Raw genomic sequence first — 22615 nt, forward strand, 5'->3', positions numbered from 1 at the left:
TTGTGTGTCATGCCACCCGAATCAGAACGCCGCTGGCATTGTGGTACGCTTTTTTCGTATATATCACTCATGGTTCTCACCAAACCCACAAGAAAGCGGTAGGGAAAATCGTGCCATTTATTTAACCGAAACAATGCGAGTCAAAACAAACCTTGGTCGCGGTTGGGATCCACGTGAGTCCAAGTCGGATGCGATGGCGCTTTTCCCTGTTCTCACACCGGCCGTTCCATACGGCAACGCATGCTTTAACGTGACATTGACAAATCTTCGACAGTTGTGTACCGAGTTTGCACGTGGACATGAAATCTGCAGTTCAAGCCTTGTTACTTCCGCTGAAGAGGCCAAGTCACGGTTTGGTCCGCATGGTATTTGGAGTAGACTACTAGAACCTGTGAAGTTTTTTGGTGAGCACAAGTATTACTTGCATGTGCTTGTATCATGTACAGACGCAGAGGCATATCAGGGTTACGTGGATGCCGTTGAGTCGAAGATCCGTTTTCTTTGGGCTGGTACAGCAGAGTCACGAGGATATGCATTGGAGAATGTTCGGCACGTGCGAATACGGCTCAATCCACGGCGTTATGAAGCTCCAGAGGAGGTTGAGACACGAGCTCGTCTCCTCAAAAAGACGTCTCGTAGCAGCGGTGGGGGCAACGGCTCTATGGAGGTATCTTCTCATCAAACTTCCGGGGCGGTGGACGACTCTTCTGCACCAAAGATATTTAGTTGTCATTATTTTATTGGCATGTCTGTGGATCCGAAGGCACCTTCAGGGAAAATTGATCTTGCCCCCAGCATTAGGGCCTTCCACGGCATTGTAAGGCAACTACGGCAGTACAAGGAGGGCATCACGCGACTTCCTGTCATTACGGTCGAAGACATATCAAAAATACCCGCGTTTGTGAAGACTGCAGTCGGTTTCAAGGAAACTGTGGTGGTGCCGGATGCGGATCATGCGGATGATGCAGCATCTCCCGCTAAGGCCCATGATGAGAATGGTGCGCGCAGCACCGTAGCGGGAGAGAAGCGTACTCGTGAAGAAGGCGAGGTGAAGCACGACGCCGACGCGGCAATAGAGAGTACGGTTACTGAAGCTTCTTCACCATCAGTGGCAAACATTTCTGGGGTAATTCATGGGAGGACAAAGAGTGGAGCGGCGAATAACACAGCAGTTGACGAGGATGAACCTGATTTAGAAGAGGCTCTGGGTCTTGGTTTTTGACAGAGCGATGCAGACATATTTATTTATATTTTTAAATCTCTTTCACTTATTTTGACATTCTTGGTGTTTCGTTTTCCCTTTCACACTTTTCACTTGCTTTTTTTTTTTTTTGGGGGGGGGGGTGAGTGGGTGGGTGAGGGAAACGTGGTAGAAGAAATTCATATTGAGGGGTGCGTTAACGGTGCTCCTCCTCTCTCTTTTTCTGTCTTTCTCTCTGTGTCTGTATGTGTGTTAGCAATGATGCGGTTGAGCAAATTACCTTTCCGATGTATAACATCAGGGTACTATGAAGAAAGGCTGCAGTCTTGTGTGTGGTCAGCGGCGTGGCTCCGTCAGGCAGAGGAGGAGGCCGCTCGGGAACACAAAATCACGCTGTATGATTTAATGCAACGGGCCGGGAAGGCGGCATTCGGCGTCTTTCGCCGTGAATATCCTTCATCGAGGCACTGGCTCATTTTGTGTGGGAGTGGGAATAACGGTGGAGACGGGTTTGAGGTTGCTCGCCTTGCCGCGGATGACAAACTACGTGTGACGGTGTTGGCTGTCAAGGGAACAAAACCACTTCCTCCAGAGGCTTCCGCCGCGCATGCCGCGTTGTTAAAGCGAGGTGACGTGAAAATCCACGATGCTGGCCAGTGGAAAGAGGCGGATCTGGCGGAAGATGTTGATTTGGTGGTGGACGGACTGTTGGGCACGGGGATCACCGGGGCACCGCGTGCTGATTACGCGCGTTTAATCGAGTTGGCCAACGCCCTTCCCGTACCTTGTGTGTCTATTGACATTCCATCCGGTTTGAATGCCGAAACTGGAGCTGTGGAGGGTGTTTGTGTACGAGCAGAACATACGGTCACATTTATCGCATTGAAGCCAGGCCTTATTACTGGTCAAGCACGAAACTACACTGGTACCTTGCATTATGACTGCCTGCAGCTTGGGGAATGGATGCTGGATCCAAAGCGTCAAAGTCAGCTTTTTTGTCGCCGAATTGTGAGTTCACATCTAAAGACGATATTTGCTCAAACACCATCCCCATGTGCACATAAGGGTTCGAACGGCAGACTACTTCTTGTTGGTGGTGATCACAAATTTGGTGGGGCGATTATTATGGCCGCTGAGGCAGCATTAAACACAGGTGTCGGTCTTGTTCGCGTCGTTACGAGGTCAGCGCACATCGGCCCAATTCTATCCCGTTGTCCGGAGGTGATGGCCTATGATACCGAGGAATGTTCCCTGCCTGATCTAATTCAGTGGTCGACGTGTGTGGCTGTGGGGCCGGGCATTGGGCAGGCTGTATGGGCTGAACGTGTCGTCCTCCAGATTGCTCACACTCGTGAATATTTTACAGAGAAACCTTTTCTACTTGACGCGGACGCACTAAACTTATTTTCGAAAATGGTGTCATCAGGGAATTTAAAAGAATTTGGACTACTTGAACGCAAAAACAAAAAAACGGTCATCACACCCCACCCAGGGGAAGCCGCGCGGTTGTTGCAGTGCACTATTGAAGAGGTTGAAAAGGATCGATTTCAGGCGGCAAAGAAACTGGCAGACCTTTATGGATTCACAGTACTGCTGAAGGGGCCCGGCACAGTAATCTGCGCCGCCGAGGACATAGATATTTCTGTCGATGCATTAAATACCGCACATGGTATTCTTTCCTCGCGTTGTGTTGTATCAGACGCGGGGAACAACGGCATGGCTACCGGTGGTTTTGGAGATGTCTTGACGGGTGTTATTTCAGGATTTTTGGCACAGGAGTTTTCAGTTTGGCAGGCCACGTGTGGAGGATGTCTTGCCCATAGCACCGCAGCTGATCTTGCGGCAGCAGCACAAGGGGGTGTACGTGGGCTGAGGGCAACATCGCTATTCGAACATATCTTAACCTGCGTCAATCCCTTAACTGAACGGCAGTGTGTGTCCCTGAAGACCGGGAGGAATATCGATGACTGTGATGGGAGAGGTGAGCCTGAGGACTCCGAAAAAAAGTCTAAAGTGGAAAAAAGCGAAAAAGAGGGACGGGCGTAGGAAGAAGAAGAAGAAGGGCAAAAAAAAAAGTGTAGAGGAAATTATGAATATGAAGTGTATATGTATATACACGTATGTATACACATATATACATGTATGGAAATTTGAGGGTCGTTTTTTTTTTTTTTTGTGTGTGTTATCGTTGAAAGTAGACATGACGTGAACTTTAATAGGAGCTTGTGAAAAGAATGATCGCGGGAGAGCTGGCTAACATAATTAATGTATGTGTTTATCCTGATAAATGAATGCATTCTTTATGATACTTTCTACCGTATGAATCTTTTGGGAAGAACGCGACTTTGTAGGGGCAGGGAGCCGATAGAGGCCGGATAATATTTGTTTTTATTTTGCCATCCCACCCACCCCCTTTTGATTCCCACCACGCGGCGGGGTCTTGTGGTTGGAGGACCCCAAAGTCTGCCACTTCGTAAGTAATAATATTTCAAATCCTAACTGAGGACAAAGGACCATGCTGGTGGTCCACAGAATTCTATATATTGAATGAAAAGAAAACATTTAAATAACGAGCCTTTTTTCCTAACTTGTTTGGTTTCCATAGATACTTTCAGGATCCGGCCAGCTGCCCGGAAGATTATTCCTTTTATTTATTGGTTCTGGTTCTGGTTCTGTTTCTCTGTGTGTGTGTGTGTGTGTGTTTTTGGGGCTTTTTTTTCACTGCGATGTTTCTTTTTATTTGTCCTGCGCAGTTCCTACAGTATAATTGGGAAAAGGGGAAACAACAACAACAACAACAGAAAGGCAGAGAAATACGAACAAGGGACGCCCTCACAATAACATATTTAACGAGGAATAAAAATTGGACACACGCATAACTAAAAAAAAAAAAAAAAATAAATAAAAAAAAGATATATTGATAAGGAGAGGGGGAGAGGGCGTTATTTTGAGTGCAATTGTTGTCTTGCTTTTTAAGATGAACAGAGAACAATGCGGTGACGCCAACAAGAAGGTGTCTCCTTCCAAACCGAACCGCAGGAGCAATTCTCCGAGGAATGCTAACATGCATGAGGGTAATAGTGATGCAGGGGATGGGATTCAGAGGAAAGGCTCTGAACGGAAAGAAAAGAAGGAGAGGGAGGGAATAGAGCCTCGTTCACCACGTCCTTACGTTAGGGAAAAGGACTTTACCGATCTTGTCTACATGCCGCGTACAATTACGGCTCTTTTTGTTTTCATAGTATTTGTTCTTCTTATGATACGTTATTACTACCTTCCCCAAATGGGTGTGGTGGCTAATGTGAAACTTGGATTGGCAGCTTCAGCATTTTCTTTTATTGTTTTTGGGGTTATTCATTTGCCGGACTCGTTGCTAGTGCGACCACATCCATTTGTGTGGCGTGCTGTATTGGCCAGCGGTGTGCTATATGTTGCACTGTTGTCATTTTTGTTGTTTCAAAATTTAGAGACGGTACGTGCCATTATGGGTCTTTACGACCCTGCGTTGCTTGAGGCATTACCTGAGCGTCAATATGCGGAGGACTGTCGTATTTCCACTTCAAGTGATCCGTATTTATTTATTCGCACTGCATGTGATGTTTTTATTCTTGCTCATTTTATTGGTTACTTTGTAAAAACACTTATTTTACGGGATTGGCGCTTTGCAACATGTGTATCCATTACATTTGAGATCATTGAGATTACACTCCAGCATGCCCTTCCAAACTTTAAGGAGTGTTGGTGGGACCATCTGTTGTTAGATGTGCTCCTGTGCAATGGCGGTGGGACGTTACTTGGGATGTTTGCTTTGCGGAGGCTCCGGGCAAAGAAGTATCACTGGGTTGCTTTACGGAACATTAAAGGATACAAGGGGAAAACGCGACGTATTCTTGGACAGCTTGGCCCACGCAGCTTTGAATCCTATGAATGGAATGTGTTTCATGACCCAAAGCGTTTCATGCAGTTTCTCACGTTGTTGTTATTAATATCTCTGGCGGAGGCAAACTGTTTTACAATAAAACATATTTTGCAAATGCGTCCAAACTACCATCTTGTCATTTTGCGTCTTGCGCTTTGGGGTCTTATTGCCATGCCGGCCATACGCGAAATTTACACGTACATTAACTCGAATAATTCGAAGACGACAAGGCTGGGCACAACGGCGTGGGTGGCGATATCGGCACTTCTTCTGGAGACCATTTGGATTGCCAAGTTGTCGATAGAGGGAGGCTACTTTCAAGAGCCCATGCCGGTTTATATTGCGGTCCCTTGGATGTGTGCCCTCTTTCTTTTTTTTGTATGGTTTGTATTGTTTTTTTGTGTGGTTTCCCTTCGACAGCGGCAGGAGCGGCGTGGGGTGTGGTATGCTTTATCAAATCTTTTCTTTTACACCGGCTGTGGCTGCGTTGTGGCGGTGGTCATGATGGGGATGCCGGACCTGCAGCTTGGAAGAAAACGCTTTGAACGATTCATGGCACCATACGAACATCGGGTGTTGTTTTGGCGGGAATAGAGCAATAAAAAGAGAGGATGACAACACCACCACCACCACCAAAGAATAATAAAAAAAAGAAAAAAAAAGAGGGGCAGAGGAGGGGGGAAGGGACGCCGGATGTTAATTACCGGCGACACGTGCCACCAGAAATAAAGACACCGGTGACGTTTCTTTTTTCCTTTTTTTGGGGGGGAGGGGTTTCACTGGAGCAGCAATTATGCCCACAAAAACACTGTGAATTGTCTGTATTTTTTTTTTTTCATTTGATGCGCATTCACTGGAGGAATGGGATGGGCGTCTCTTTGGTGAGTTTTTTTTTTTTTTTTTTTTTAAATTTCATTTTATTTAAATGCGCCTGCGCACCTGTAATTAAGGGGACCTACCGCTGTGGATGAATATGTCTGTCTGTGTGTGGGCTGGGGGAGCCACGAAGAAAAAAAACAAAAACAAAACAAAACAAACAAACAAAAAAACAACAACACACGTTTAAATCAGCGTGGGAGAGTGACACGGATGAAGACGAGATGGAACCTTTTTGACCGGTATAGGGGATTGACTGGAGCGACAATATGACTTATTTTATTTTTATTCTTCGGTGTTAGCCTTTGATGCATGTTGATATTTACTATTATTGTTATGATTACTATTATTATTCTGAAGATGATGATTATGTTTTTTTTTTCTTTTTTCTTTTTTCTCTCCTACTGGGTCTTCTTGTTGGTTGTTCGCATGTAATTTTCATTGCTTGTCGCACACGTCACACACTCCCCGTCTGTCTGTCTGACTTTCTTGCAGTTTGTGTGCCTCTTGGACGAATGGTTTTGCCGTTGTTTTTTCTTTTTTTGGACTGTGAAGCGTGACGGTGTCTGAAGTGCGGGCTTCTGGGACAATATTGTGACCTGAATCCCTACGGAAATTTTCCTTTCATTTTTTTTTTCTTTTGTTTAAAAGAGGGACCGACCGGTGGGTGGTTATTTTATATTATTTTTTTAAAATTATTCTCCGCGGCTGTAAGCGGGATGAGGCCGTTGCTTATTTTTGGCCTGCGTGGCACCCTCGTGGAGCGCATCCACGCCAGTCGTGTGCCGCTCGGCATGCCTGATGGCGCCATCACTGTCGGTATGAGTCGTGTGTGGCTGCGGCCAGGGGCGCTTGAGACGCTGCAGGCGCTGCAGGAGCACTGCACACTTGCCGTCTGGAGCTCAACGACCGCCCGAAACACGGCGCCGGTGATGGAGGCGGTCTTCCATGTGCAGAGCGCAGCGCCGAAGGTGCGGTTTGCGTTTGTGTGGTCTCGCGAGCACACGACGTCGGATGAGTTCCGCCGCACGAATCCCGCCACGCGTGACGACAAGCACGCGACCGTGAAGGACGTGCGGGAGGTGTTCCGTCGCTTCCCGGACATCGCGACCCCACAGAACACGATTCTCGTTGACGACACCCCCAGCAAAGGCAAGCACAACGCGGCAAATTTTTTGTGGCTGGAAACATGCGAGGAGCTCAAAATTGAAAACGCGGGGGTGATGCCGGCACTGAGGCGGTTTGTGGAGCAAAAATTACTAGCGGAGAAGGAGGACGTGAGGCGACTGCTCCCCGTACGCATTCCCTGGGTTTGAGAACCGTAAATGATTTTAAACTGCCGCTTCTTTGAGGAAGGAGACAGACAGACAGAGAGGGAGAGACAGAGCCTCTCTTTTTCTCTTTATATATATATGTGTGTGTATGTGTGCACACATGTCCCTACGCACATTCATAGCCGAGATGAGAGTTGTTGGGTCTCATCTCCTTTGCCCATTTGCGCGGCATCTCCTTTATTGCCTTTGCCACTGTTTTTTTTTTTGTTTGAATTTTTCGGACACTGTTCTCCCGTGTGTTTTTATCGCTGATGCACACAAATGACCAAAACCCTTTCCCCACCTCTCTCTCTCTCTCTATTTTTTTTTTTTTTAATCTTTTTCCTTGCATTTCTCTTGCGGGTTCATATGGAATTTATGTGAGCCGACGAAGAAAGAAAAGCGCCACGCACTTTGCAACGGCGTGACAAGAAAAACAATTAGTCATCTCAAAGAGACATCACGCGACAGCAGCGCAATTCCTCCATCCTTTATAAAGTAAACAAACAGGCAAAGAAGAAGAGGAAGCAGCAGGAGGTGGAGAAATTAAGAAGTGGTGGAAGAAGGGGGAAGGAAGGCAGAAAAAGAAGTTTGGGAAGAGTGGGAAGGAAACAGAAAAAACAACAACAAAAAAAAACAGAAATAAAAGGAACAGAAGGAGAGTCAAATTTGTTGGTGGTTTTTGTTAGAGGAAAGGGGCGGAGATGTCTTTTGAGGTGGCGGATGTTACAACTGAGGTGGACCTCTCGAAGCTCATCAGCTTCTCAATGTCCTTTCAGCCCCTTCAGCTGCTCTTTCAGAGAATTCTCCAGCGCACCAAGAATGTGGAGTCAGAAAACGAGCGACAGGATGACGAGATCAGTGAGCTCAGGGACGCCTTAAAAAACCTGCAACAGCGGGACGCGGAGCGAGAGGCACAGCTGCAAGAACTGCTTCAGCAACAGGAAGAACTGCGTAAGCAACAGGAAGAACTGCGTAAGCAGATGGATCTTGAGAAGCAGGCTACTGAAGACGTGGGCAGGGAAGCGGACGTTCCGCCTGTGGATACAAGCCAACTGTGGGAAGAGATAAATCAAATCAAGCGTCACATTGGAGAGTTTCATCATCCTGGTCGTCGTCACACAATTGAGGAATTATACCACGCCCGCAGACGAAAGGGTAGTTTCACTGGCGTGATGGATGTAAAGCCGCGAAGGCCACTGGCGTCCATCACGCAAATTGGTGGTGTGTCGGAGGTGACTGGGACGCCAATGGGGGATGTTATCTTGGGCCGTGCGAGGGAACAACTCAAGGTGAGGGACGAGGAGCAGCCGGTGATGCCGTTGCCAGAGGAAGGTGGCTCCACTGGTGAGTCGGTGGAGCCGCCACTTCGTGGCAGGAAGGAAGAAAAGTATGTGTTTCAGATGCCCGAAGAGGGGATGCGGTCACAAGAGCGAGAGGAAGGAAGATATCCCTATTCAAGTAAGGAAAAACGGTCGGGTGGTGATTTGGAGGTCCCTTCTTTTTTAGGAGATGGAGAGGACCGGTCAATTCCCTTTCGGACGGACTCACCGTTTCCTGCGGAAAGTTCAGGGCTGCTTTCACCCGGTGCGCTGAAGGGCGCTTCTCCTACCTCCAGCTCTCTAGCGCATTCAAGAGAACCGTCGTCACGTTCTGGCAACCTCTCCTCGATCTATGACCGATTGAAGAAAGACAGCAAAGACATTGAACACCTCAACCGGGTCGTGGCAGAGATGCTGAACGAGATGAAGGACCTTCATGCTGATGTCGATCTTATGCGAACGGTCAACATGGGCGAAGAGGGCGTGGAGAAGCCAGATGTGACAGATCCAAATGCGACAAAGGAACGTGCGGATTTACGTCGTCGTGTGAAGGCTCTGGAAGATGATGTTAGTCGCTTGCAAGGAATTGTTAGTTCATTGGATGTGCATGCCGCACCGGTGCCTGATACGAAACCGGCTTTTGAGGCTCCTCGCAGTTTGTCAATTATGGATGGCATGAAAGGATTGAAGGAGCGCATGGACGCCTTGGAAAAAGCCCAGGAGCGCATGGGTAACAAAGTGGACGGTCTTATGAACGCGGCAATGTCTTCTGGCGCTGAAACTGGAGTAACTCCGTCTCAGCTGGGCGTTTTGGGCTCAGCCGTGAACACAATTGAAAAACAATTGGCGGATCTACAGCGGCTTGGCTTGCGTAATTACGATACTGATCTGGAAGAATTAAGAAGGGTCGTGGATAAGTTAATAAGAGACACGGAGGCACTGGAGAAGACATGTCTACTACTAGATGAAAAGAAGGAGGACAAGGGTGATCGACGTCCTTCAACTGTGGCACCGGAGAGCGAGGGGGCCGATGCCGCTCCCATGCAGGCCCCGCCGATTGTTAAGGATACCAGTGATTCTTCCGCTGCAGTGCTTGATGATTTGCAGCGTTGTCTGCAGGACATGCAGCGTCGTATGCTCCATACGGAGACGAATGTGATGGATCTTAACGAGCAGAAGGCTGATCGGGCGGCGTTTCAGCGACTTGCTGACGAATTGAAGAACTTGCGACAGTTGCTGGAGCTTGGAGCGGGTAGGCGGGGGGATGAAGATGCCGCTCAGTCGGCTTCTGCCGCGCAAGGGGAGTTAATGCAGGCATTAAAAGAGCAGATGGCAGAACACATGCAGAATTTTAACATGGTGCGTGACGGCACCACGAATGAATTGGATGCGTTGCGGGAATACATTGAGCAGATCGATCATCGCAAGGCGGATGCCATGCTTGTGGCGAACAAGGCTGAACGGGACTATGTTGAAAACGCCTTGGAACGATTGATGCGAGAGGTGGAGCAGGTCCTCAACGCCACCAACGCTGGTCTCATTGACACGCTTGACAAATCCCTCAATGTACTGCGTGACATGCTTGAAGGCAAGGCGACGAAGCACGATATGGATAACCTCCGTCGGCTTGTCAGCGAGGATCACATTGCGGGTGGGGCGCCCGATGCACTCGCGGGGTTTAGGGGCTTCCGTTGCCTGGGCTGCAATCGCCCAGTAGAGACGATGCGGCCGCGTGTGATGGGCAATCGACTGCAACCGTTTGTAAACCGACTGCCGCAAAATCACCCGGGCGACCCCATCGCCGCTCGCATCCAGCAAGGACCCTCCGCCGCCTCTGACGGCATGCACACCGTTTCAGACGGCGGCTAGTCACGTGAGCCAAGTGCGCATAATATGAAACAGTGACTGTGCGCGTGCCAGTGGTGGTGGGTGGAAGTGATGGATGTAAAATATATATATATATATATTTTTACTGTACGCCTTTTTACACGACCACAAATGGTGGGCAAACAAACAAACAAAAAACTCAATCATTTGAAGCGGAGCTCATCCCTTCATGGACCTCTTTTTCTTTTTGCTATATATAATATTATATATATATATATATGTATATATGTACAGCTATGTATTTGTTGGAGGTGTAAATGGGAGAGAAGTAAACGGGAAAAATAAATACGCACGGAAGTGAAAGTCTGTCTTTACGTTTTAAGTTGTGTGTGTGTGTGTGTATTCAATGAAGGCGTGAATAATACACGCAACCCACAACGGCAACGAGAAGAATAAAAGCAAACAAAAAGACAACGAGGAAAAGAGAGCAAGAAAGAAAGAAAAAAAATGAAAAAAAAAAAAAAAGATAATTAACAAGAAGGAAAGAGAAGGGCAGTAAAGGGGGGGGGCAAACACACACAAAAAGAAGAAAAGAAAGAAGGGAGGAAAGTGTTATTTATCACGTATTATTATTATTTTTTTTTTTCTTCTCTCACCAGTCGTAGTAACTACACCTCTATTGTGCAGCTCTGGTGAGCGTACGAAGGAATTCAGTGGCAAGGATAACCTTACTCCGCGGGCAGCCATTATAGAATGGCTCCAACATCTGGTGCCCTTCCGGCCCGTAAAACTAAGTAATAGCTACTCATCGGGTTTGAAGCATGAACAGCAGGCGCTTAGCTTCCTCTCTGGCAAAGAGTACTAGACCCTGGCACCACGTTGAGGTGGCCGGCTGAGCCAGGGCACATATTATTTCATGTAATTAGTTGTTGTCTACATTTCGTCAGTAAATCCACATTTATGTCTTTGTGTGTGGCATTTATGGATGCTAAAAGGGGAAACTGTGCATTTCTTCCTTGCCTTTTTTCTTTTTTGTTGTCCCTGATGTTCTTTCATGTCATGTCATTTCACGGTTTTATTTATTTATTTTATTTTATTTTATTTTTTTTGTATTATTTTTCTCTTCGCCCACCACCACCTCCTCTTCTACTTTTTTTTTTTCTTTTTTTTTTTTTTTTTTCTCCTGAACGCTTCGTGGTGCTCCGTGAATGGACGCGCACGAGTGCAACTGCTTGTGAGTCATTTCCCGAAGCAATCGTCCTCGTGGCGCAAGGAGAGTCAAAGCAACAAAAGCCAAATCACACACACACAAGTAAAACAAACAAACGAGGAAGAGGAAGAAAAGAAGGAAAAGAAAGAAAAAAAAAAAGGAAAGAAAAGGGAAGGCGTGTGGTGACCGTGGAACGCGAAGGGAAAAAGAGGCCCCACTTATCCACATCTCCACCCCCAAAAGCCATTGGCATACACTTTATTTCTCAGGGACAAACACATAGGCGCACACACACACACACACACACATATATATATATTTATATCATATACGTGCGTACGTACATTTGCACAAGTAAATATCCGTTGAGAGAAGGGCCGGTGTTATTTTTGCCTTGAGAGGGACGGTTCCTGCGTGTGGTGAGGAGGCGGGCCAACTAACGGGAAAAGGAGCAGCGGCCAATAAAGAAGCAAAGGATTTTTTTTTCTTTTTCTTTTGTGTGTGTGTGTGTTTCGTTTTTTTGTTTCAACAGGTACGACAAAAGTAACACGAAGGGATTTTCTTTTCTTTTCTCTTTTTTAAACAAATAACGAAAAAAAAAATAAAATAAATAAATAAATAAAAAAGAAAACTATTATTGCCTTCATTTTTCCATTATTTATTTATTTATTTATTTATTTATTTATTTTTGTTATTTGTTTGGCTATTTGTTTTGTTGTTGTTGTTGTTTTGTGGCCACGATGCCGTCAGGAGGAGACCCGAGGAATCTTATCGTCAATTACATCCCGACGCCTGTCTCCGATGAGTCTCTGCGTGAAATGTTTGAGAAATTTGGTACGCTCGTTTCTGCCCGTGTTATTCGTGACAAGAAGAGGGATGGACACCCCAAAGGGTACGGGTTTGTGGTCTACGCGGACAGGGAGTCCGGGCTTCGTGCCATGGAGGAGATGAATGGGTTTAAAATCCACAATAAACACCTGCGCGTGTCTCCCGCGTTCGGCCCGGGGAATGCGCAGCCAAAAAGTGAGACGGGCGATGCTGTCATAATGCAGGCGAACAAGACGGGCGAACACTGGCCGTCCCTGCCGTCACCCCAGCTATGCGCCCCGCTCCCGTATTCCGTGGATTGCACTGACGTAGACCCCAGAAATGAGCCAGGCGCCATGCCGTTTCAAAGCGTGCCGCCCGTTTCTCTTTCACAGGCGGTTTGCACAACTCCTGTGGCCATGCAGCCACCGACCGTAACGATTTTAAATGCCGTTCCCGTTCAATTTTACGCAGCATCACATTTTGTTTTGGCACCAACATCAAATAAACCGCAGATGGTAGCAACGGCTGTACATCCACAGGGTTCCATCACGTCGCCGCATTCACCACCCGCCACACCTTCGCCGCCGGTGATCGTATTCCCTAACGCATCTGTTGGTAATAACAGAAACCATGCACATATAAACAGTACGGTCATGAAGAAGAGCAGTAGTAATATCAGTCTTATCCATAATGCTGAAAGTGGCATCGTGGGGGTACCGTCGCAGTTGGCACCTACGATTCAAAATGAATCTTCATACCAGACATTGATACGGCCGGTCTCTTTTCCACCTTCCATTCCAATCTTTCAGCAGTCGGAGCCGATGGTGCAGGGATGCAACTCGTCTTTCCACTCATCAATGGGATCTCTTGATGTGGTGAGCTTCACTGCTGGCAGCAAGCCATTGGAGGGACTGAATGGGATCCTTGTGGAATCCCCCATAATGTCTCGTTGATTCCTGCACCTTCCGTACCGCAACGTGCGCTGGGGGGAAGGCGAGGCAAAAATTTTACACGGACTTCACTGAGGGAGGAATTTATCCAATGAGCATCGAGAGCTGGGAACGAACCAACCAACGAGCCAACAAAATGATAAATAAATCAAATAACGAATCAACAACAAATAATCAAAACCAAACAAAACAACAAAACAACAACAACAACAACAACAACAAACAGTTGGAAGAGAGAGGGAGAGGGAGAGTGAAAGGGGGAGAGGGGCAGCTGTGGACGGACAGAAAGAAAGAACCGTGCTATTGCCTCTCCGTCGAGTATACTCATACCCCGTAATACAGCTTTGCACAGATACATACATTGGTGTGCAGATGCAGGCAGAATAATTAGTCTTATGTCTGCATGTAACCACCCGTTGTATATATATATATATATATATTGTATACTCACATACATAAATACACACTCTTGCAGCGCATACATGCATAAATAACGTGGTGAATTAGAGGCATTCACTTCCATCCACCTTACGAAGCGGTGGAGGAATGACAAAAAAATACACACACGCACACACACACACAGAAAAAAACAAAAACAAAACAAAGTCGGGGGAGGGGGCGAGGGACGAGGAGAAATTGAACGGTACGACATTTCATTAGAAGAAACGAGTGTGCGAACATTCAACAACAAATAAAGAAAAAAAGAGGGAATTAAAAGGCGAAATATCGACAAAAAAGAAAAAAAAAAAACAAATAATAATTACGAAATGCCCTACAAAAAAAAAAAACAAAAAACAAAAACACACATAAACATACAAACACGTATAAATAAATAAATAAATATGCATGCATGCATGCATGTCCATTTTGACTACTGGATGAAACAAAACAAACAATTAACAAATGAGGGGTTTACGCATGAGCTGGATGCGGAAGGGGAAACATTTTTTTTCCACCTGCAGATGTCGTGCATTCGATTCAACCACCCGTGGCAAGGCGTCTTTTTATAAATTTTTTATTCTTGAGATTTTTTCTTTCTTTTTTATTTACTTATTTAATTCCTTTTCTTTTTGATTGTATCGATATTTAACTTCTATTTTTTTTTTCTTTTTTTTTCTTTTTCTTCTTCCCCCTTCCCCCTCCCATTACTTCACCCCATTACCCCATTCCCCCTTTTATTATTATTATTATTATTATTCTACTTGGCTTTACTCAGTATCCGTGGTAAATATAAAATCTGTATAAAATGCATACATGCATAAATACGCAGTTATTTATATTTGCGAATTTTGCAGATTTGTTTTACGTGAGAGGATTTGTTTTATGTTGTTAATTGTAATCCCTTCGCAAACCTCTCTATCTTTTTTTTTTTTTTTTGTTTGTTTTCCCGTGGGTTTTCACGTATTGGCTTATTACTCGTGCGTTGTATTTTTGGTTTTCTTTTTTTTTCTTTTTTTCTTTTCTTCCTTTTCCATTTTTTCCATTTTTTCTGTTTTTTTTTTTTTTTTTTGTTTTTTCTTTACGGCGATGACATTTTTTTTTTTTTTTTTTTTTGTTGTTGTTGCTGTGCGCTCTGCTGAACTGACGGGGAGGGAAGGAGGAGGGGAGGCTGCAACCTTCTTTCTTTCTCCCCACCCTTCCCTTCCCTGAGCAACAGGGATGCGTGTGCTCAATTCGTGACGGGCCAATGGGCGCGCGTGTCGGCACACCGGCGGGGTCGCATGCGTCGGTGATGGGAGGAGGAGGAGGGCGGCTACCAGCGATGGGGGGGGAGGGGGACGCACCCTTTCACGTGAGAAGACACCCAAACTTACACCTGCCCAGAAGTAATATTTATTTCTCCCTGCTTTTGTATGCACATACAGCCTCTCTGTCTGTCTGTCTGTCTGTCTGTCTGTGTGTGTGTGAAGGCGGCATGTTTTGTCCATTTTGACTTATTTACCCGTTTGCTCTGCCGTCAAAGATCTTTTTTTTTTTTTTTTTCTTGTGTGCAGCCTGTTTTTATTTATTTTTCTATTTTTGCTGTTGTTGTCTGTTTGTCTGTATATGGTTGGCTGCCTTTTTTTTTTTTTTTTTTTTTTAACTGTTTGTTGTTGTTTTCTTTGATCCGATTTATTTATTTATTTATTTATTTTATACACTCATGCGTCTCTCTCTCTCTTTTTTTTTTTTTTTTTTTTTTCCTTTTTTGCGTGGTTTCAATATGTCTCTGTTTCTCCCCCCTTTTCTCTAAACAAACAAGCAAACAAACAAATAATAATAATAATAATAATAGCAGGTACATCTGTGGGGGTGTACACATGGCGGTTGCATACGTACGTACGTACGTGTGTAAGCAGAGGCATATATAAATATAAATATGTCTTGTGGATGCATTTATACTTTTTTCCTTTTATTTTTATTTTTATTTTTATTTTGTGTTTTGGATGCCTTTTGCTCGTTCTTGTTTGTTAATTTATCATTATGTTGTCTTTACTGTTCTATGTGAGGAAAAAGGGCGTCGTGCATATGCGGCTTTCTTTTTTTTTCCATTTTTTTCCTTTTTTTTTTTTTGGTTTGTTTGGTTTTCTGCTCTTTTTATTTTATTTTATTTTTCTTGTTTGATTGTTTGCCGACGCGTCTTTTTTTTTTTTTTTCCCGCTTTTACCCCAAAAGGAGGAGGAGGGGGAAAAGGGAGGGCAGGGGATGCCACTAACGTCAGACGACGCCGTGCAAGCAGACATGTCACGCACCACCAGCGTTGCTGCACCGCCTTCGTCGTGCCTTTTTTTTTTCAGAAGCATGTGGAAGGAATGTGCGGCCCGTTTTTTTTTTTTTTTCTTTTGGAGGGGAGGAGGGGAAGGAAGGGGATGTTGGGTGAAATGAAACAAAATGCCGTCACCCCGTCTTGCTGTACGTTCACCCTTTTTTTGTGGGGGTCTGTGGGGGAGAAGACCTCATCCTTAGCGCATATTTCTTTTTTTTTTTCTCTTTTGTTGTTGTTTGGGGGGAGGCGTGGAGACCTTTTGTTTATTTTTATTATTATTTGTTGTCGCTTTGGTTTGTGTTTGTTTGTTTGGAGAGGGAGGCGGGCACGCCTGCTGCTGTCGCGTTAGACCGCCCCCCAATGCAACAGGGGCGATGGGGCGGTGAGGCGGGGATGGAGGGGCCGTAGGAGATGAAACAACAACAACAACAGGGGGAATTAAGTGGCCGAGGAGTGGGGGATTTTTTTATTTATTTAATTTATTTGACCCCCTCTTTTGTTGTCTGTCTGTCTGTCTGTCTGTGGGTGGGTGGGTGGCAATTGTGATGTGCTCCTTGACAGTCTTCCCTTGTGTATATATACGCCGTGGGTAAAAGCGTGTTTACATGGTGCTCTTTTCACGTAACCCCCTCTTTCCTTTATTTATTTATTTTATTTATCTGTATGGCCGCTTGCATGCATGTACTTATTTGCAGCTCTTTTCTGTGAGAATGCGGGGGGCCGCGGTGTGACTCCTCCTCCCTCTCCCCTCTACTTCTTGTGATTTTCTTGCTGGCCATCATGGGTGTTTGTCTGTCTGTCTGTCTGTCTGCCTGTCTTTGTGTGTGGAGCATTTTTACTCCCACTCGGCCCCAAAAATTTATTTTATTTTATTTTATTTTATTATTTATTTGTTTGTTTGTTTTCCCCTCCTCCCCTCCTCCCCTCCCATCTCTTTCTTTCCCATTCGCAGACGGACAATGATCACGATGCATGTGGTGTACACACACACACACACACACACACATATATATATATTTATATAACGTAATACATGCGTGCTGATCTAAATTGTCTTTATTATTGTAAATATTTTGTGACGTTTGACGGTAAAAAAAAAAAAAAAAAGGAGGGACGACAGAAATACAAAACACACGCGTGCACAACAAACAAGAAGGTCCCCTCCTCCTCCTCCTCCTCCGCTCCCCAAAGAAGAAAAAAGGAAAAAAGGTGGGTGGGTGGGTGGGGCCGGGGGGGAGTTATTTTATGAATGTCGCCATTTTTCCTTTTTTTTTTTTCTTCCTTTTTTTGTTACTTATCCTTCAGTGTTTGCACACATAACCGCAAGCCAGAAATCAGGGGAAATAATGTTTGGTTCATTAACGCACGATTTGTTTTTTTTTTTTGTTTACGTGAATGTTTTGTGTTTGTGTCCGTCTTTCTGCAAGGGGTGAGGGGGTCCAAATTTAATAATAATAAAAAATAAATAAATAAATAAATAAATAAAAAAATAAAAAACGTCTTGGCACCAATGGAGGGGATTTATTTACTGATTTTATTTACTCATTCACAAAGAAAAAAAAAAAAGAAAAGAAGCAGCAACAAAACATGTGTATTGACTAAATATACAAATGTGTGTATTATCATCATTGCTGCTGCCGCTGCCACTGTTTTTAAGTGTTTCTGAACTCTTTTCTTTTTTTTTTGCTTTGCAGTCTTAGGGTGTGTGTGACTCCGCGTGTTTGGGTGGGTGGGTGTCGTACCGGTGCGCACACGGAGTGCGTATACACCGGCCCTTCGCTCTGCGTTTCCCGCCTTAAAGGGAGAAAGAGGGAAAAAAAAAAAAAAAAGGGAGTCGAAAAGCAATTGGAAGTGTAACGGGAGGGAGAATGAGCAGCGACAGGGTGGCGTCCGTAGGGGAGGCGACCGCGTGCCACGTGGCGCGGATCGTGAGCCGCCTTGAGGGTCGTTCTTTTGATTCCACGCACCGCGACGAGGGGGGCACCGGGGAGTGTGGGCCGTTTATGCAGCGGCTTTTGCCGGTCGTCGAGGAGACGCGAGTCGATAGGCGCTTGGACGACGTCTTCAGGCGCGCACACTCAATTTTTGAGCCGCTTTCACAGGCGACTGTTGCGGCTGGGGACGATGCGGAGGCGTTGATGGCTGACGTTGCGTCGAGGGCAAGTCGTCTGGTGGTTGAGGAGGTCTTGCAGCCGTGTGACTCAACGAAGTCATCACCATCATCATTCTCAGAGTCACCATTGCGCACTCAGCAGGCCGCATGGTGTCGCACTGGGCAGTTGTCTCTGGGGATTATTCGAGAGTCCACGTGTGGTTTTTATTTTGCGCCGAGCACTGGCGCCAACAGCGCGCCGCAACGCGTGCCCGTTTTGCTGCAGCGACGAATTCCATGGCGGTGTAAGGCCAATGATGGGAGCGGGAGCCATGACGCGGTGGGCCGAGACTGTGATGCCGATAGCGGCCGCGAGGAGGGAGACGCACCAATGTTGTCGGGCGTCACTCTGCAGTGGGGCGCTGTCTTGGGTTTTCTTCAGTTGCTATCACGTGCTGTCGGCTTGACGACGTCGGTGGATGGAGAATACACGGCGGTCTCCTCATTAACCGAGGGCGAGCACTCGCTACTTCATATTGTTGCAGACTCCATCATCGTCATGATGGAGCGCAACCACGCTTTATTACAAGAGGCACGCGATATGAATCAACTCGGCATGGCTGCTGAGGTACTAATTATTGCCGCGAATAATTTTGCATGGATTCGGCAGCGTTGTCAGCGGATTCCGATGGCAAATGCACGGGAGGTGGAGGAGATTCTCACGCAAAGCCTGGCGGGTGTTTTGCAAGACATTATTGACGGTTTTGTGGAGGAAATACAGTACATTCTTTCCATGTATATGACGTCGTCTGGTGGGGGCGGCGGTGGACGGCAGCGTGTCGTAACGTACAGTTTTTTGGCGACACGGGTAACCGCAATTTGTAGACTTTCCAATGGTCTGGTGCATTTGTTACCGCGGCAGGAGGTCATGTCAATTGTGCTGGAGCAGTCTTTGCGGCCCGTCGTGGAGCAGCTGCTGGTGGGGGATAAACAGAATGACGTGGAGAGGGGCGGGATCACGACGGGCGTCTTAAAACGGGTCGGCGACATTTTTCTTCCGGCGGATGCGTTTTTGAGGCACGATGCGGCACATGTTGAGTCGGGCGTCGATGAGAACGGCAGCGGCACTTTGGCACAGCGGCTTTCAGAGGTGCTGCAGATTCTGGAAAGTGAGGAGGCGTTTGGGGCGGCGATTTGCCAGCGAAGCCCTCCGTTCCGCACCCTCCGGCGTCTGCTTCCAACAATGACCTTCTAAGCAGTCACTTTACAGACAAACACACACACACACACAGACACAGAGAGACACATGTAACTGACTAGCTGCTTTGCGGAACGGACGACATGAGCGGGAGGCGAGAGTTCATGTCGTTTTTCACCCTCTTTCTTTTTTTTTTTTTTTGCGTTTGTGTTTGTGACAAAATTTACTGTTCTTTTTCTTTTTTCTTCTCTTTTTCTCATACCTCCACACACAAACGTATGTGTGTTTCCCTGCCAATTCATTGAGTGGGAGAAAAGAAGGAAGAGGGGGTGCAAAGCCGTCTGCATAAATCCCTCTGGAGGTAAACATGTCGAGGGAGCGCCGTGACGCCGCGTCGTCGGATGCGGGAGATGACGTCACTCCAGCCAAATTTAATTTTTCGGAGGGAACGGGAACACCGCTTGCTGAACTGCCGGCAGTGCGGGCGGTGGGGAACCGTGGTGCAGCATGGAAGCAATTAGAAACACGGTTGGAGCCGTTGCACCGAATGGTGTTTGGTCGTCCAGGAAGAACTGGCGAGCGACGCCGTGCGTTGGAGTCATTTTGTGGCTTTCCAGAGGCGATGGGTGAAGTTGTATTGCAAAGCGTGCAAAAACTGAGGAAAGATAAGCTGCGGGAACTTATCCAGGCGCTTGGCATGCCTGTTCAATTCACCATTACACATGCGCGGATGGCGGATGGCGTAGCGGCGTTTCTTATGCAACCTCATGTCGCCGGGACAAGGGTGAGTTCTTCCGGCAAAACGCCTCAGCCCCAAAAGAAGGCCGTAAAACGGGAGCGAGCAACGACAGTGAGTGAAAGTGGTGGGGCTGCGAAAACACCAAAAAGAGAAGTGGACCCGGCAAGCACGGGGGCTGAGAAAGTGAAGGAATCACTGAGGCGAATGAAGAACGAGGTACCCGTTGCGGAGAGTTCGTCTGCGGTGCAGCCCCCGAGTGATGACACCATTCGTGTCGCCGTGTACAAGCGGGTTCTCGCCACGTCACGCGCGGAGAGGAGTCATCTCACCACAAAGGCACTGCGTTTGGAGCTGGAACGACAATTTAGTGATCTTGAGGGGCGTAAGGTGGTCATCCGGGAGGCGGCATCGGAGTGCCTTGCGGCGTTGATCGCAGCAGAGGAAGCCGCCATCATTTCTGCCTCTCTTGGAAATGCAGCTGCTGTTGCAAGTCTCAACGGTGGCGACCGCACGGTGGAGCCTTCCCCGGCCCCGCATCCTCCTCAGTTTACGGAGCCACCAACTGTGAATGCTTCCCGCAGTCAGGCCCCACCGCCGGTGACACCAGACGGATCCGTCGCACTGAATTCATCCGTGCCGACCTTTCCTGCACACCCGCCGACAACACTGCCGACAGTTTCCAACCCGCCGCAGCTACCGCCAGGGGCACCCATGTTTTGAGCCGCGCGACCAAAGAAAAAATGAATAATAATAATGATAAAACGAACGCATATAAATACACATGTATAAATATAAGTGTGCATATGCGCACTTTAAAAAGAGTCTAGTAAACACACAACGGCGAGAAGAAAGGAATTAGAAAAACAAAATAAAAAAAAAAAGGAGAAAGAGCGTGTGTGTGTGTGTGAGAAGCGTGAGGAAAATGAAGGCGGCTTGTGGTTTCTTATGTTCCTTATGAGAGGGGAGAAGGAAGAGATGTAGGCTACTTGTATCCGCAGTAAAATCAATAGATGGATAACAGGAGTGAGCCACATGTATCTTTTGATTTTGTCATCATAGAAGAGGCGATTGAGGTGCGTGTGGATGTTTGTAGGGGTGAGTGGGGGAAGACAATACAATAGAAGCGAATTATCAAACAAAGAGTGGAATGATGTGAGGATGATGAAGAATGAACAAGAAGGAAGAAGAAGAAAAAAGAAAAAAAGGGACAACATCTGCGGAGCTTTGGATGGGACCTCTATATTCCCTTTGCTTTGTTATTATATATACATATTTGTATGGCGTGTGCGTTTGTGTACACACGGGACGCCTTGCGCCTTGCTTATTATTTATTATTATTTATTATTATTGCTATCATCATCATCATGGTAGCTCTCCGTGCCATTTTGCCCTCTTCCCTCCCTCACCTCACCCGCTGCCTTAATAAGCCTCACTGCCCTTTCATTTCATCTTTGTCTTTTTTCCTTCTTTTCTCTCTCTCTCTCTCTCTCTGTGTGTGTGTGTGTGTAGGGAAGCCATTATTTAGCTCTTGAGTTTTTTTATTATTGCGTTTTATTTAAAAATTTATTATTATTATTATTATTATTATTATTATTATTGTGTGTGTGTTTTGAATTTATGTTGATTGACTGCCATGTGTTACCGTTTGTAGCCTGATGTCTCTTTCTTGTAGCACTTCTTCCCTGCGTTATCTTTGCCTGCTACCACTCTGCGTTGCCAAATAAAGAGGGGGTGAGGGACGAGGAGGGGCACGTAAAGAACTCAAAAAGAAGAGGCACAGAAGGAAGGATGCAGATTTTTGTCAAGTCGGCGGCCGGCAAGACCAGCGCCATTCAGGCCTCGGCGCAGGAGACTGTCGCCAGCCTCAGGTTAAAGGCCGGTGTCTGCGATGGCACTCTCTTCTACGGCGGCCAGTGCCTCTGCGACGAGGCCACCCTTGCCGATTACGGCCTGCAGCGCGAGAGCACCATCCAGGTGATGCTTCCCGTTGAGGGCGGTAAGGGGAAAAAGAAGAAGAAGAAGGTCTTCACGAAGCCTAAGAAGCCGATCCACCGCCATAAGCTGGAGAAGATGCGGGCTCTCAAGTACTTCAAGGTGACGGAAAACGACGACGGCTCCTTCAGGGTGGAGCGCACCCGGGACGAGTGCCCCAATCCGGTCTGTGGAGCTGGAGTCTTCATGGCTCAGCACAAGGATCGCAAGTACTGCGGCAAGTGCCACCTGACGTACGCTGCAAAGTAGGCCCATGCCGGGGCTAAGGAGAGGGAACATGAAATGAGGAAGCGCAGCAAGCTTTAGCGGAGTTGAAGCGCCACCAGCAATACATCTCTCCGGAGGGCTGTGGCAAGAGCAAACAGCGGCAGCGACGGAAAACCGAATAAAGTGAATGGTCCCACGAAGATCTCTTCGACC

The 22615-nt window shown here is 46.7% G+C and overlaps 10 protein-coding genes across 10 annotated transcripts, besides 58 other annotated features; all 10 read left to right on the forward strand.

Moving 5' to 3' along the window:
• Window positions 1-1222, forward strand: Tc00.1047053509937.10 (poly(A) polymerase, putative; the record flags this gene model as incomplete). Its single annotated transcript, XM_812302.1, has 1 exon — window positions 1-1222. A coding segment is annotated over one exon (1222 nt), but the record flags the coding sequence as incomplete, so codon positions are not given.
• Window positions 1-21476: a sequence feature (heterozygous, non-Esmeraldo-like haplotype).
• Window positions 1238-1259: a sequence feature (AT_rich).
• Window positions 1460-3247, forward strand: Tc00.1047053509937.20 (hypothetical protein, conserved; the record flags this gene model as incomplete). Its single annotated transcript, XM_812303.1, has 1 exon — window positions 1460-3247. One exon carries the CDS (start codon window positions 1460-1462, stop codon window positions 3245-3247), a length of 1788 nt encoding a protein of 595 aa, XP_817396.1.
• Window positions 3290-3345: a microsatellite.
• Window positions 3419-3844: a mobile genetic element.
• Window positions 3883-3903: a microsatellite.
• Window positions 4083-4112: a microsatellite.
• Tc00.1047053509937.30 (phosphatidyl serine synthase, putative) lies at window positions 4179-5714 on the forward strand (the record flags this gene model as incomplete). Its single annotated transcript, XM_812304.1, has 1 exon — window positions 4179-5714. One exon carries the CDS (start codon window positions 4179-4181, stop codon window positions 5712-5714), a length of 1536 nt encoding a protein of 511 aa, XP_817397.1.
• Window positions 6007-6027: a microsatellite.
• Window positions 6127-6177: a microsatellite.
• Window positions 6319-6350: a microsatellite.
• Window positions 6668-6696: a sequence feature (AT_rich).
• On the forward strand, window positions 6716-7312 carry Tc00.1047053509937.39 (hypothetical protein, conserved; the record flags this gene model as incomplete). The annotated part of the gene is made up of 1 exon (XM_812323.1): window positions 6716-7312. One exon carries the CDS (start codon window positions 6716-6718, stop codon window positions 7310-7312), a length of 597 nt encoding a protein of 198 aa, XP_817416.1.
• Window positions 7823-7971: a sequence feature (GA-rich).
• On the forward strand, window positions 8014-10500 carry Tc00.1047053509937.50 (hypothetical protein, conserved; the record flags this gene model as incomplete). The annotated part of the gene is made up of 1 exon (XM_812305.1): window positions 8014-10500. One exon carries the CDS (start codon window positions 8014-8016, stop codon window positions 10498-10500), a length of 2487 nt encoding a protein of 828 aa, XP_817398.1.
• Window positions 10577-10603: a sequence feature (AT_rich).
• Window positions 10710-10749: a microsatellite.
• Window positions 10939-10985: a microsatellite.
• Window positions 11083-11104: a sequence feature (AT_rich).
• Window positions 11091-11361: a mobile genetic element.
• Window positions 11532-11577: a sequence feature (T-rich).
• Window positions 11609-11638: a microsatellite.
• Window positions 11796-11843: a sequence feature (A-rich).
• Window positions 11940-12021: a microsatellite.
• Window positions 12248-12291: a microsatellite.
• Window positions 12323-12381: a microsatellite.
• Window positions 12409-13431, forward strand: Tc00.1047053509937.60 (RNA-binding protein, putative; the record flags this gene model as incomplete). Its single annotated transcript, XM_812306.1, has 1 exon — window positions 12409-13431. The coding sequence occupies one exon, from the start codon at window positions 12409-12411 to the stop codon at window positions 13429-13431; it is 1023 nt and encodes a 340-aa protein (XP_817399.1).
• Window positions 13612-13650: a microsatellite.
• Window positions 13660-13691: a microsatellite.
• Window positions 13848-13868: a microsatellite.
• Window positions 13988-14010: a microsatellite.
• Window positions 14111-14269: a sequence feature (A-rich).
• Window positions 14525-14556: a microsatellite.
• Window positions 14604-14626: a microsatellite.
• Window positions 14864-14949: a sequence feature (T-rich).
• Window positions 14962-14982: a microsatellite.
• Window positions 15298-15334: a microsatellite.
• Window positions 15488-15509: a microsatellite.
• Window positions 15539-15562: a microsatellite.
• Window positions 15589-15618: a microsatellite.
• Window positions 15681-15702: a microsatellite.
• Window positions 15812-15845: a microsatellite.
• On the forward strand, window positions 15855-16523 carry Tc00.1047053509937.70 (uncharacterized protein; the record flags this gene model as incomplete). The annotated part of the gene is made up of 1 exon (XM_812307.1): window positions 15855-16523. One exon carries the CDS (start codon window positions 15855-15857, stop codon window positions 16521-16523), a length of 669 nt encoding a protein of 222 aa, XP_817400.1.
• Window positions 15944-16030: a sequence feature (T-rich).
• Window positions 16635-16659: a sequence feature (AT_rich).
• Window positions 16675-16697: a microsatellite.
• Window positions 16812-16833: a sequence feature (AT_rich).
• Window positions 16960-16992: a microsatellite.
• Window positions 17033-17058: a microsatellite.
• Window positions 17156-17180: a microsatellite.
• Window positions 17335-17354: a microsatellite.
• Window positions 17433-17466: a sequence feature (T-rich).
• Window positions 17628-17668: a microsatellite.
• On the forward strand, window positions 18043-19521 carry Tc00.1047053509937.80 (hypothetical protein, conserved; the record flags this gene model as incomplete). Its single annotated transcript, XM_812308.1, has 1 exon — window positions 18043-19521. The coding sequence occupies one exon, from the start codon at window positions 18043-18045 to the stop codon at window positions 19519-19521; it is 1479 nt and encodes a 492-aa protein (XP_817401.1).
• Window positions 19533-19563: a microsatellite.
• Window positions 19635-19721: a sequence feature (T-rich).
• Tc00.1047053509937.90 (hypothetical protein, conserved) lies at window positions 19832-20923 on the forward strand (the record flags this gene model as incomplete). Its single annotated transcript, XM_812309.1, has 1 exon — window positions 19832-20923. The coding sequence occupies one exon, from the start codon at window positions 19832-19834 to the stop codon at window positions 20921-20923; it is 1092 nt and encodes a 363-aa protein (XP_817402.1).
• Window positions 21358-21408: a sequence feature (GA-rich).
• Window positions 21477-21804: a sequence feature (areas merged during assembly that could not be assigned to a particular haplotype. This can correspond to areas where the two haplotypes were merged or to regions with more than two copies in the genome that were merged during assembly.).
• Window positions 21525-21569: a microsatellite.
• Window positions 21674-21694: a microsatellite.
• Window positions 21767-21801: a microsatellite.
• Window positions 21805-21999: a sequence feature (haploid, non-Esmeraldo-like haplotype).
• Tc00.1047053509937.100 (ubiquitin/ribosomal protein S27a, putative) lies at window positions 21992-22444 on the forward strand (the record flags this gene model as incomplete). The annotated part of the gene is made up of 1 exon (XM_812310.1): window positions 21992-22444. One exon carries the CDS (start codon window positions 21992-21994, stop codon window positions 22442-22444), a length of 453 nt encoding a protein of 150 aa, XP_817403.1.
• Window positions 22000-22043: a sequence feature (heterozygous, non-Esmeraldo-like haplotype).
• Window positions 22044-22434: a sequence feature (areas merged during assembly that could not be assigned to a particular haplotype. This can correspond to areas where the two haplotypes were merged or to regions with more than two copies in the genome that were merged during assembly.).
• Window positions 22435-22615: part of a sequence feature (heterozygous, non-Esmeraldo-like haplotype) that runs on past the window's edge.

This window comes from Trypanosoma cruzi, genomic scaffold (assembly GCF_000209065.1).
Source record: "Trypanosoma cruzi strain CL Brener 1047053516537 genomic scaffold, whole genome shotgun sequence".
NCBI lineage: Eukaryota > Euglenozoa > Kinetoplastea > Trypanosomatida > Trypanosomatidae > Trypanosoma > Trypanosoma cruzi.